The 13,946-nt window shown below is 41.2% G+C and overlaps 2 protein-coding genes across 6 annotated transcripts in view; one reads left to right on the forward strand and one right to left on the reverse strand.

The window, feature by feature from the left end:
* Window positions 1-1,582: 1,582 nt before the first annotated feature.
* Window positions 1,583-4,466, reverse strand: LOC123949253 (cytochrome c oxidase assembly factor 4 homolog, mitochondrial). Its single transcript, XM_046016624.1, has 2 exons — window positions 4,328-4,466; window positions 1,583-2,425 (listed from the first exon to the last, which is right to left on the reverse strand). The coding sequence occupies exon 2, from the start codon at window positions 2,413-2,415 to the stop codon at window positions 2,086-2,088; it is 330 nt and encodes a 109-aa protein (XP_045872580.1). The 5' UTR covers window positions 2,416-2,425; window positions 4,328-4,466; the 3' UTR covers window positions 1,583-2,085.
* A 26-nt stretch (window positions 4,467-4,492) lies between these two features.
* The window catches only part of PAAF1 (proteasomal ATPase associated factor 1), a 41,667-nt gene continuing 32,213 nt past the window's right edge, over window positions 4,493-13,946 (forward strand). For 3 of the 5 annotated variants that reach the window (XR_006820037.1, XM_046016623.1, XM_046016619.1), the window contains exons 1-4: window positions 4,493-4,641; window positions 6,611-6,651; window positions 7,671-7,774; window positions 12,836-12,925. Coding sequence is in view for 4 of the 5 variants with exons in the window: in XM_046016623.1 (XP_045872579.1) it covers window positions 4,493-4,641; window positions 6,611-6,651; window positions 7,671-7,774; window positions 12,836-12,925 (384 nt within the window). In the remaining variant the exon portion in view is untranslated. Of the gene's footprint in view, window positions 4,675-6,610; window positions 6,652-7,670; window positions 7,775-12,835; window positions 12,926-13,946 lie in introns of all 5 variants that reach the window. The other 2 variants (XM_046016622.1, XM_046016620.1) reach the window with 2 other exon arrangements.

A 13,946-nucleotide genomic window follows, 5' to 3' on the forward strand; every position in this document is an offset into this window, starting at 1 on the left:
AGTTAAATGCTTCATAAATATTGTATGACAGTATTTATTATATATATACATTATAAATATTATAGTAGTTTTAATAGTTCAAAAATGCTAATAATTTTTATTTGCTATTTATATTATCATCCCTCATTTAATTCTCTGTGCCAAGAAAATAATTCTCTATTATGCCTATTTAATAGGAATTATCCCATTTACTTGAGGAAACATGTTTGAGTGGCAACAGAGCCCTCTTTGCCCAAATACATTCTGTGACCCACCCAGTGTTAGCTCTGTGTTAGAGGTGGAGTCTTATAAAACTTACACTTAGCTGGTTTGGAAGCTACTCTGCTACTGAGTCCTTCTGTCCTTCCTCTACTAGAATCCCACCCGCCCTCCCCACAGACAGTTCAACTCAACTAACTCCCTTCTTTGAAATTCTTGCTGACAGCTCCAGTCCACACCGCTCTCTCTCTGATGACCCACAGTACTAAGCAGACAGGGCCCCACAGAGTCCTTACTGATTACTAATTGGATTTTACTGTTCTTTAAACTGGTATTCCTCTCATCTTCTCCCCTCTTTTCTCTTTCTCTCTTCCCCAGTCACCAATGCAAAGACTAAAAGTAGTTTTAGGGCTTACTATACTTCAGATTTGCAATTCTAATACATAGATGCTCAAGAAATGTTACTGATGGGGGCCTTGGGTGGCTCAGATCATTAAGTGTCTGACTTCGGCTCAGGTCATGATCTCAGGGTCCTGGGATCAAGCCCCACATCAGGCTCCCTGCTCAGCGGGGAGTCTGTTTCTCCCTCTCCCTCTGCTGCTCCCCCTGCTTATGTTCTTGCTGTCAAATAAATAAAATTAAAAAAAAAAAAAGTTACTGATGATGATGAGAGCATACACCCCTTTACATTCCAGCTTCAATGGCAGGAGTTACTCTTCCACCTCCTTTCCCACTCCCAAATGCCTCCCAGGGCTAGACAGAAAACAGAAAGGGCAATGTAGTTCCATGAAGAAAAACGAGAAGCGATGCCAACTGTTATTAACTGGAGAATACAGCCATCTCAAAGAGGAATCGTTACTCAATTCCAGCAAATTGTCAAGTGGGAATATAAGCTCCATGATGATAGCTTCTCCATTTTTTAAGAGCTGAAAATCTGTATTTTATGTTAAGTGTGACTTTTATTTACTTTTTTATGGCATAAAGGGGATTCAGCCACTTAAAAAAGAAAAAAAGATTTTATTTATTTGACAGAGAGAGAGTGCACAAGTAGGCAGAGTGGCAGGGAGAGGGAGAAGCAGGCTCCCCGCTGAGCAGAGAGCCCAGTGTGGGGAATGATCCCAGACTCCACTATCATGACCTGAGCCGAAGGCAAACACTCAACTGACCGAGCCATTCAGGTGTCCCTGTTAAAAGTGCCTTTTAAATGTCAGGCAACATTGTGTGTTTGTTGGGCTGTGAGCATGTTGAGGTCAGTCTCTGTATCTGTCTGGCATATAAAAGGAACTCAATGTTTATTTTCCCATGTTTTCTTCCTTCTACTAGACTGAATGAAATATCTAGATCAACCAAGGAAAGATAAAAGCACTTACATAATGGCTAGTAATTAGTTGTTCTAATGTTGTTTTATTTCCACCCTTCAAACCAGACTAAGTAACATGAAGAAAGAGATCCTATTATTCATCACATCAGATCATATTATTCATTCACACAGTAGCTGGCACAAGAAAAGGTCTTAGAAAAAACTTGCCAGTCATGTGTTGAACCAATGATGAATAAATGAAGACCTGACTAGGTAACCAATTTGCATTTAGATTGTGAATTTACTTTTCAAATTAAGCGTCCATGTAATCAGTACTTGGCACACTGACCCAAGATGTAGGACAGAAGACCATCCATTAACCCCATTCTTTGTTTTACTTGGCAAATACCAGTCAATATTTAATATTGGTGGAACATGATGGGTGAAGATGTGTGGTATCTCACCATAAAAATATCACAGCTCTTTACAGCAGTCATGTCCAAACCCATGGCTGCCTAGCTTTCAACGTCCGTCTTAGTTGAAGATAATCCCCAAGTTTTATACCTCTTGGCCCACACTTCCGCTGTTCAGGACTTCTTCCCGGGATCTCTCTGGGTGCTAGTTTCTGCAGGGGCATTCTCTGGGGATAGGCGGTTTGGGATCTCAGTGGTGGGACGGCCTCGCTCTTTCCGCCTCTGCAGCTCCTCCCTCCGCCTTGCCTGCTGTTCACTCATGCAGTCCCTGAAGGCCTGTACCTGCAGCTGACACTGGCGCCAGTCCTGGTGTTGGGCCATGCACTCCTGTACTGCATAATGGGAAGCAGCACAGCCAGAACGGGAGATCAGTCGGTCCAGCGGGTCCTCTTCCTCATCTTCCTTCTTCACCTGTTGGGCCCAGGTATGGCCTTGAGTTGACATCTTTGGGAATCTTTGGAACATCAATGGAGGCAAGGTTAGAGTAGGGATGTGATTATGAGGTTCCCTATTATAAATAACACTGACCAAACCTATTTTGGTTTGGTTTAGCCTATTTATGCATTTGTCTCCCATTGGACACTGTAAGCTTATTTGAGAACAGATATTCAGCCTGATTCATCTTGATGCCATCAGCAATAGGCCTGGCAAGAGAACAGATCTGCAAAATGGTCTGAACTCAATGAAATGACATCAAGTATATGAGAGTGTTTAGCACAGCACTAAATAAGCTAGAATGGATTCTGCAAATGGAATCTGAAATAGGTGAAATGTCACCTTTTTGGAGCACCTGTCTTGGATCCACCCCAAAAGAATTAATCTCTCTTCTTTTCTCCTATTCGCCTTTTCCAATGGTTGGAAAAGAACATGGTTTAACACTTGGGAGAGTACCCAAATATGGGTAGGGTTTGACATATAGGAGAAATGGAGAGTTCAGTGTGGCTGTGGCATACAATGTGCATGGGCCAGGGCAAGAGATGAGTCTGTGAGATGAGAGTGCTTAAGGTGAGGTGGATTTGCCCAGACTGTCTTCCCAAGATCATCTGCTTCACAGCACCCAGTAGAAAGTAGCCTACAGAAAGAATCTGAGAAAGGTTTGAAGGGAAATAAACTCAGCCTTTACACACAGTTCACCATGACAGGCTTTAAAGGAACTAGTACTCTTTAATGCATTTCCTCTGTCTCTCTGATTCATTCAACAAAGGATCATTGAGTATGTATCATGTATGAGGCACTATGCTAGAGGATACAGGAGTGACCAAGACCGACTGAGTTCCTGCCTTAATAGTGTACAATCTGTGTAATAAACAGACTACAACGCAGTGTGTACAGATATCGAACACTGGGAACACACTGGAGGAACATCTAATCCAGACATGGCAGCAAGAGGCAGGGAAGGCTTCCTGGAGGAAGTGATTCCTAAACTGAGACTTGAAGGATAAATAGGAGTTAGCCAGAGATGGGGAGAAGGTCTGTTCCCAATCCATGGAAGAGCGGGATCACAGGTTGAGACAGGATTTAACACAGGAAAGGAACTGAAAGTTCTGTATGGCTGAAGAATAGCATATGAAGAGAACTGTAAAACAAATGAAATTGGCGCTATGAGAAAGTATCTAATCATAGCAAGGTCTTGTTGGCCATAGTAAGTGGTGGGGAAATTACAAAAATTTAAGGACTCCAAAGCCTTACCCAAAAGTCATTTGCTTTGGAGGCAAACCTGAGGAAGGAAGGGGTAAATAGGCTTTGAAAAGGGACTGGGACTGGAAACCTAGTTTTGTCACTACCTGGAAGACCTTAAGAAAATCACTTCATAATCTCTCTTTAAAAAAATAGTGTCTACCTCACAGGACTGTTGAAGGCTAAATGAGATAATGCGCATCCAAAGAGTTCAATACAGGAGTTTTATTACTTTACAGAAAAAGTGCCCTGGATTCTAACCCGAGAGATCCAGATTCGAATATCAGCACCACGTCTTACCACACAATCTTTTTAGTTTCCTCCTTAATAATACTTAACTCATAGAATTAATGTAAGGATTAATATGATAATGAACGAGAACTGCACGGACAACAGGACTCAGTAAATGCCACGGTACTCTCTCCCCACTACATCCGGCTTCTGTCTTCCTTGGAGTGAAAAGAGGAAGACCCGCGCTTGGAGATCAGGGCAGGCTACACAGTCGGCAGCTGGCCTGGACTAGGAAGGCCTGGGAAAGCAGAGAAATTCAATTGTTCAAGTCACCTGCAGCTACTCTCCCACTTTAACGAGAGAACGCATGCGCGCACGCGGCAGTTAGCCGCAGTCCCACTGTGCCCGCTACGCGTCACTGCTCAAGGACGCGGTATGCAGTGCTCACCGAACAGGCTGGACACAAGAACTCGGACGCGCGTTCTAGCACGTCGACGTCAGTTTTGCAGGCAGTTGGAACTCTTCCGACCCTTCGACCGAAAACCAACCTCTCGAGGGGAGAAGGGGGCCGGGGAACCCGAGCACGGAAGTAGGAGGGAGAGGAACCTACCACATGTATTCATTGGTTGCCTCTCAGTATAGATCCCGCCCCCAGTCCTTGTCGCAGGCCCTTGGCGACCCACTTCCGGCAAAGAGCGGAAAAGGCGGGGTTAAGATGGCGGCGCCTCTGAGGATTCAGAGCGACTGGGCACAAGCCCTCAGGTGAATGAAGGCCCAGAACCGGGACGGAGGAGGGTAATGCCTGTTGTCTTTGCGTTAAGGAGAGCTGTATCCAGTCCAGGATAGGGATTACCTTCATCATTTGTTGAGGGATCACTGGATGTAGCAAACCCACATGGTCATTTGTCTTCGTTTTCAGCAGAGCCGTCCTGAGGCAACGTATATGTGCTGTGATCCCAGTATCAGAACTAGGATCAATGAGTTGGAGAATGACAGGAAAACTGGGAGGCAGGAAGACTCTTGGGCGAGAAGTCAGTCATTTAACAAATATTTATTGTTAGTTATTTGCGAAGGTCCTACTACTCAACCATTTCCACGTTGTCTTTGAGTTGATGATGAAATCTTTGTATCCTCCTTGGACCCCTAGTACTATGTTAGGTATATTGCACAGTTCTATTCAGGAAACAATGTAACATCCACTATGTCCAGGCTGTATGCGGGTGGAGTTTAGATGAATAATCTGAATTTAAAGGGTGGCTCCTGCCTTCAGGAAGCTGACAGCGTAATTGGGGATGCACAGCAAACCATTCATTTAACGTATTTATTGATTGTATACTGTGCAGGTTGTTACTCTGCACCAGGATGAGTACAGCAGTGCCATGAATGGCAACTGTTATTACTAATAGGGATTTTTCACATTGAAACCATGGTAGAGATGAAAACAGCTTTTTGCAATTAAGAAAATTATGCTTTACTATGTGAGCCAAAATAAAATACACATTACTTACTACAATAAGTAGTAAAGTAATAAAGATAAGTAATAAAGGAAGGACACTGACATTTACTGAGGGCCACTAGGTAAAGTGGTGCCTAGGAGAGAATGCTGGAGAGGAATCAGAGGAAGTAACTTGTCCAGGATTTTGTAGCCAGTGATAGAGAGTTACTGTCAACCTAAATCTTTGTTTTGTTTTGTTTTTTAAAGATTTTGTGTATTTATTTGAGAGGGAGAGCATGAGCAGAGGGAGAGGGAGAAGCAGACTCCCCACTGAGCAGGGACCCCCCGCAATGTGGGGCTCTATCCCAGGACCCTGAGTTCATGACGTGAGGCCAAGGCAGACACTTAACCGACTGAGCCACCCAGATGCCCCTAAATCTTTCTGTCTTAAAAGTGTAGGTCTGGGTGTGTGTGGGGGGAGGATAGGGTGGCTGGGTTATGGACACTGGGGAGGGTATGTGCTATGGTGAGTACTGTGAATTTTGTAAGACTAATGATTCACAGACCTATACCCCTGAAGTAAATAATACATTATATGTTAATAAAAAAAGTAAAAAAAATAAAAAGAAATTGAACAAAATAAAAGCATAGGTCTTTTCACTATAACCTAGAAATGTTAGAGTGATGAAATAAAGATTTGGATGATTGGGGCGGTACATTTTAAAACACAAAAAGTCAGTGTGAGCTGGTGGAGTGCAGAAATTGTATACTAGTCCCATGTTTCTGTTCCTGCTTTCTAGATAGCTAGGTGACCTTGGACAAGTCACTTTCTGAGCTTCAGTTTTATCTTTAACATGGGGATAATAAAAGACATTTTCTTAAATTGTGAGGGTTAATGATACTGTTTGCAAAGTGCCTAGCACGGGGCTTGGCTTACAATAATCCCAGTAAATATCTAAATATTAAAGTATTAGTGATTTTTCAAAGCTGTGAAACTTATAAATGAATAGTGAATTCCCTGTTGTTGAAGTATTTGAATATTCATTTAACCTGTTTTTGAAGTATTTGAATATTCATTTAACCAATAGACATCTGTGCATTAAACACTTAATGCATCAGTATTTCTTTAATAAATAAAGCTTGTTTTATAATAATCTAAGCCTGGATGAGATATTAGACTAGTCATACCTAAGTACTGTTCAAACTGAAGATTATATGATCTCCTTTCTCCCTTGCTCCAGGGGCATCCTTTTCAGCATTGAATGAGCCTAATTAGTCTTTTGTCTCTCTTCATAGGAAGGATGAAGGGGAAGCCTGGCTGAGTTGTCACCCCCCAGGTAATGTCCATTTGCCCAAATTAATATGCCTTCTTTTAGAGGTAGAGGGATTTACTACCCTTAGAAGAGAGCTTCATGGGGATGCCTGGGTGGCTCAGTGGGTTAAGCCACTGCCTTTGGCTCAGGTCATGATCTCAGGGTCCTGGGATCGAGTCCCGCGTGGGGCTCTCTGCTCAGCAGGGAGCCTGCTTCCCTCTCTTTCTCTCTGCTTGCCTCTGCCTACTTGTGATCTCTGTCAAATAAATAAATAAAAAAATCTTAAAAAAAAAAAAAAGAAAAGAGCTTCATACTTTCTTTTGGCTCAAACTCCTTGCACAATGCTGATAATCTTCAAATGTTTTTGACTAGTTTATGTGTAGGATATTTTATTTAGGCCCCCTCACTGCAAAAGCAGTGTTCTCCTTAAGCAGATTTTCTAGATTACTGAAGTGTAACTCTATGCTATGTATTATGTGTATATACTGTGGCTAAATACATGTGTGCATGTTGATCTTCATCTTTCATTGTGGAAGAATTTCATTTCACAGTCAGTAAAACTGAGTTTGAGATTGCTTTAGTACTTTTTTTTTTTTTTAAGATTGATTTATTTTTGGCAGGGGCAGGAGCAGAGGGAGAAGGAAAGAAACTCAAGCAGACGGTGCGCTGAGTTCACACCATGGTCCAGGGCTCCATCTTGGGACCCTGAGATCACAACTCTGAGATCATGACCTGAGCCAAAACCAAGAGTTGGGTGCTTAACTGACTGTGCCACCCAGGAACCCCCTAGTAGCTTTCTCACAAATGCTGTAACTTTAAATCTTTGTATCTAATTTTTAGCTCTTGAGCATATTCCTACCAAATTAGGTTCACCCAGGCTAGGGCTTTTTCTCTTCACCTTACTTTATACACCTTACTTTATACCTTCTTTTCTTTGATGAACCAATTTCCTGCCATCTATATAGATGCCTGAATTGAATCTTCAAGGAGAACAATGTTAAATTCTTATTTTCCTGAGACAATGCTTCTTTTGTGTTATGTAGGTAAACCAACTTTGTATGGCAGCCTAACTTGTCAAGGAATTGGCCAGGATGGCATCCCAGAAGTTACAGCTTCAGAAGGATTTATTGTGAATGAGATAAACAAGGTAGGCTTTTATATCCTCTAAATGACACTGGGTCTAAAACTGGGGTAATACCCATATAGCCACTTTAAATATTATTACTGTTATTTATATATCTTTGTCATCTTTATTTTATTTGTATAGTAATCACAATTTTTACTGCCTTGGATGTCAAGAGTTGTTTTTTTTTTTCTTTTGTAGTTACATGTGCTTTGAGATACTTTTAGTTGAATACACTTCTCTTTTTTTTTTTTTTTTTTTAAAAAAGATTTTATTTATTTATTTGACAGAGAGAGATCATAAGTAGGCAAAGAGGCAGGCAGAGAGAGTGAGAGGGAAGCAGGCTCCTTGCTGAGCAGAGAGCCGGACGTGGGACTCGATCCAGGACCCTGAGATCATGACCTGAGCTGAAGGCAGCGGCTTAAACCACTGAGCCACCCAGGCGCCCCCTGAATACACTTCTCTTATATCAGCGCTGTCCGATAGATGAATTATGTAAGCCACATATGTTATGTAAAAATTTTTAAGAGCCATATAAAAGAGGTAAAAAAAGGGACACCTGGGTGACTCAGTTGTTAAGCAGCTGTCTTCGGCTTAGGTCACAATCCCAGAGTCCTGGGATCAAGCCCCGCATTGGGCTCCCTCCTCGGCGGGAAGCCTGCTTCTCCCTTGCCTGCTTTGTGTCTCTCTGTGTCTCTCTCTGTCAAATAAATAAATAAATAATCTTTAAAAAAAAAAAAAAGTAAAAAGAAACAGGTGGAATTAATTTTAATAATATATTTTATTTAATGCAATAAATCTAAAATGCTATTTCAACTTATAATTAATATTAAAAAATTATTAGTGAGATATTGTACATTCCTTTTTTCTTATTGAGTTTTTGAGACCCTGTGTATATTTTACATTTCCACACATCTCAATTCAGACTCTAATTTTTATTGAAAATAAATAAGTAAAGGTATTTAGGATGTATAAATTTAGAGTTGAGAACATAAATTCACATACCCAGGTAGTTCCAGATATATTTAAAAAGTTTTCCAAGGGGCGCCTGGGTGGCTCAGTGGATTAAGCCGCTGCCTTCAGCTCAGGTCGTGATCTCAGGGTCCTGGGATCGAGCCCGGCATCGGGCTCTCTGCTCCGCAGGGAGCCTGCTTCCTCCTCTCTCTCTGCCTGCCTCTCTGCCTACTTGTGATCTCTCTCTCTGTCAAATGAATAAATAAAATATTTAAAAAAAAAAAAAAAGTTTTCTAAAAACTGAGGCAAGTATCAGTTTTTATTTTTTTTTATTTTTTTTTAAAGATTTTTTTTATTTATTTGACAGACGGAGATCACAAGTAGGCAGAGAGGCAGGCAGAGAGAGATGGGGAAGCAGGCTCTCTCCTGAGCAGAGAGCCCGATACAGGGCTCGATCCCAGGACCCTGAGACCATGACCTGAGCCGAAGGCAGAGGCTTAACCCACTGAGCCACCCAGGCACCCCACAAGTATCAGTTTTTAAATTAAACTTTAAATAAAATTTTAAAAAATGCAGTTCTTCGTATACACTGGCTGTATTTCAAATGCTCAATAATCTCTTGTGGCCAGTATCTACCATATTGGACAGCATAGACTTTACAATGTATCTGGCTAGACCTATATAAATAGTTTTTCTCATTGTTTTTGAGGTGAGTAGATAGCCAAACTAAGTATTGCAGAACCCACGATCTGGTGAGATGTGTAATTAAATTTTTTTCAGTTGTGAAATATTTCAGGTATACTGATAAGAATGGATGATACTTTGTTTTTTAAATAAGACTTTAAATGTTAATTTATTCCAATCTGTGCAAGTTGATAGGCTGTATGTTTTTATATATGTTTTGCATTTGTTTTTCAGAAACAGCTATGGCATAGTAGACACTGTCAGAAGATCTGAGTTCAAGTTTTAGTTAACTCTGACACTAGTAATATGATTTTTGGACAAATAACTTAGTTCTCTGAGCCTGTTTCCTCATTTACAAAATGGAGGTGATGTGCTACCTATAGACTGATTAACAGGGAGTGAGACTGCATATGAATGAAACTAAAATCTTAACAAAAGTGAGTTCTTGTTCATCATAACAATCCTGTGGGATTGGCATTTTAAATTTCCATTTTGCATATAGCCAAACAAACTTAGAGACGTTAATTAACCCTAATAATCAAAGCTAATTAGACTGTATGCCAGAATTGAAACCAGTTCTATAAACTTCCAGGTATGGACACTACCTTGCAAGCCTACATTTTTCCCAGGTGTTTTGCCCATATCCATCCATAGGTTCAGTGCCGACTTCCTTTCTTCCTTTCTTCCCTGCATACTTAGGCCCTCATACAGTCTCTTCCAACATTATTGCTAATTTCTGTCTTGTATCTGCTGGGTCAGACAGTAAATGCTTATGGTTGAGCATTCATTTGTTTCCTACTTGCCATGAGTCACTTTGCTCTTTGATGTTGCTGCATTGTTCTCTTGAATAGTAGATTATGCTTAAATATCTAAACCTGGAGGATAAAAATGTTTGACTTTAAATTTTATCTTAGTGTGGAATGCCCACACTCCTCCTCTGACCCCCCTACCCTGAATTTTATGTTTTGATATCTCTTGCAGCTTTTCATTACAATATTTTCATTAACCCCATGATTCTCTACTGCTGATATTGGAAGGTAGTTCAACATTTCTCTTCCTCCATAGTTTGTTTATGGATTAAAGGTTGATTTGGTCAATTGATAAGCAGGAGAAAACTACTAATTCTTGAAATCTTTCACATAATTAGTCCCAAGAAATGAAGTCTTCTGAGAACAAACACAATTCTTATAGATGCCTGAACACTAAGTTCTTGGAGTTCCTTGAATCCTTGCTGGTAGGAATATTTAAGCTGGGAGAGTTTAGCTGATACTCTAGTTTTGGGTATAGGAGGCAATTCCAAATCCAGGTCAACTCTCTTGCGCTCTGTGGACTTTCTTATGGGGTTAGAAGCAAAATTCATTTGATGAAAAGACTGCAGGCAGCCACATATGGCTATGCTGGCTAAGAAAGTGCTATTTATATAGACAGATATTCTAATTGCCTTTTTTAAAAAAGATTTTATTTATTTATTTGACAGAGAGATCACAAATAGGCAGAGTCAGGGGGAAGCAGGCTCCCCGCAGAGCAGAGAGCCTGATACGGGACTTGATCCCAGGACCCTGAGATCATGACCTGAGTGGAAGGCAGAGGCTTAACCCACTGAGCCACCCAGGCGCTCCTCTCATTGCCTTTTTATTTTATTTATTTTCTTTTTTTTTTTTTAAAGATTTATTTATTTGACAGATAGAGATTACAAGTAGGCAGAGAGGCAGGCAGAGAGAGAGAGAGGAGGAAGCAGGCTCCCAGCTAAGCAGAGAGCCCGATGCGGGGCTCGATCCCAGGACCCTGGGATCATGACTGGAGCTGAAGGCAGAGGCTTTAACCCGCTGAGCCACCCAGGCGTCCCTCTAATTGCCTTTTTAAACGAGAAGAAGACTTATAGTAAGAGCATTTTGATTTTTAGTTTTGAGAATGTTACTACTTTGAAATTGTTCTTTCTAAAGAACTGTGAGGACCTGTGTTTGCTGTGTATATATTAGTCTTAGAAAGAGTTTTAGAAAATCTTGACTTTGGAAGACATTTTCATTGTTCAGTAGAATTTCCAAAAACTTTGAAGTACTGCTGCAGAAGAGATAACAGGTTGGGGCTGTTTGGCGAGTGTAAATCTACTCAGGTCCCTATAGGAGATACACACTAAGGTGGTGGTGTTGGTATTCAGCCATTTAGATTAAAGGACTCTTATATTGCAAGAATCCCTGAAGGGTTTACTAAGCCTTTTATACCTCTATACATGCTACCTTGAAACACCAACATCCTTAATCTTAAATGGTAACAAAGGCTGCCTTGTGCAAGTCCTGTCACCTGAACCTAACATCTTTCTCTAGATATAATTTGAATGTCACCATTCAACTATGTCAACAGTGTTTCTTGCTACAGTAGTTGAAAAATATGTTATAATGACTAGCAAAACACGTGAGGAATTAATACAGCTGTGGGGCGATGAGCAGTCTATGAACATGGATGAACTGTTGGAATGGGCACTGCAAGCCTGACCAGGTTCTACAGATTGTATAAGTGTACCATAATTTACCAATTTTCTGTGGTAACTATAGATGTCAGTAGTCTTAACATTTTTTCTTAAAGTTCCTGTAGGCAGTAAGTTAGCTTTTAGACTAGTCTTTTAGGTGCTAGACTTGGAGTCTGGTTGGTGATGTTTTCTCCTATCTGTTAATCCTATTCCTTGCCCCACTGCTAACTGAGAGTACTCATATTAGATTTTTTTTGAAAAATTAATGCTCTCATATTAGTATCTTACTGTTGGTTTATCTTCTGTGGGAGTTTACTTCAATATAAAAAGATAAGGGCAGCTAAACAATACCAAATTACATTGTGGCCCTTTGCAGTAAAAGGACTGCTAATCTATAAGGGAGTGGTAGTGTTGTGAGCTGGCAAAGGAGGATTAGAAAGGGTACATTTAAAAAGTTAGAATTTCCAGGGCACCTGGGTATCTCAGTGGGTTAAGCCTCTGCCTTCAGTTCAGGTCATGATCCCAGGGTCCTGGGATCGAGCTCCACATCGGGCTCTCTGCTCTGCAGGGAGCCTGCTTCCCGCTTTCTCTCTGCCTGCTTCTCTGCCTATTTGTGATCTCTGTCTGTCAAGTAAATAAATAATAAAATCTTAAAAAAAAAAGTTAGAATTTCCTCTCATCTACTGTTTTCTTTAAGAGCCTTTCATTCCGGGGCGCCTGGGTGGCTCAGTGGGTTAAGCCGCTGCCTTCGGCTCGGGTCATGATCTCAGGGTCCTGGGATCGAGTCCCGCATCGGGCTCTCTGCTCGGCGGCGAGCCTGCTTCCCTCTCTCTCTCTCTGCCTGCCTCTCTGTCTGCTTGTGGTCTCTCTCTGTCAAATAAATAAATAAAATCTTTAAAAAAAAAAAAAAAAAAAAAAAAAGCCTTTCATTCCACTGGAGTAACTTTACTGATGAATTTCATCTTTCCCTCTCTATTTAGAAAAGCATTCATATTTCTTGTCCGAAGGAAAATGCATCCTCAAAGTTTTTGGCACCATATACTACTTTTTCCAGAATTCATTCGAAGAGTGTAAGTATTTTGATAAAAGGAGAGAATATAATGACATGTTAATTTTTCTTTTTATCTGCTTGAGTGCTATAAACATATTCATAATTAATGTGTCTTTCATTTATGTCGTGGCCAGCGTGACAAATCGACCAGGAATGTGAGGGTAAGAGGATGGTGAAAAGTTCAGAGACAAAGAGATGGGGGCAGGAGGAGCACTAAGGAGGATGTCCAACAGTGCCAATTTTATTCAAGGAAGCAAGGCATTATATAGCCAAAGTAACTATTTTCAACTGGTTACAAAAGAATATGCTACATGGGGGAGCCTGGGTAGCTCAGTGGGTAAAAGCCTCTGCCTTCGGTTCAGGTCATGGTCCCAGGGTCATGGGATCGAGCCCCACATCGGCCTCTCTGCTCCGCAGGGAGCCTGCTTCCTCCTCTCTCTCTGCCTGTCTCTCTGCCTAGTTGTGATTTCTCTCTGTCAAATAAATAAAATATTTAAAAAAAAATTTGCTACATGCACAAAAAACCTCCGGACTTCCCCATTACCTACTTCTCAAGGTCTAATTGCAGACCCTCTGGTTTCTTGTGAGAACTAGTGAGAAACGAACGAGGTGCACCTGCAGGCAATGGCTAATGTTATTACAATTGTACCGTATTGATACAAGAAGTAACAACAAACCTGAGAGTGATTTATGAGCTGTGCTGGAGCAGCAGGGACCAGTTAAGTGTTTATGAAGCCAACCAAATTGCTCTCATCTAACTAGTAAACATGTGGGAAGTCACGTTGGCGAGCGCACAACACATAGCACAGACCCTTTCTCAGTGCTACTCAACTTTTCCGACCTAAACCTTTTGTTAGGCTATTCAGACTTTATTTATTTTTTTAAGTTTTTATTTATTTATTTGACAGCGAGAGAGAGAGATCACAGGTAGGCAGAGAGGCAGGCAGAGAGAGGGAAGCAGGCTCCCTGCCAAGCAGAGAGCCCGATGTGGGACTCAATCCCAGGACCCTGAGATCATGACCTGAGCCGAAGGCAGCGGC

The sequence above is a fragment of the Meles meles genome, chromosome 8 (assembly GCF_922984935.1).
Source record: "Meles meles chromosome 8, mMelMel3.1 paternal haplotype, whole genome shotgun sequence".
NCBI classification, from domain to species: Eukaryota; Metazoa; Chordata; class Mammalia; order Carnivora; family Mustelidae; genus Meles; species Meles meles.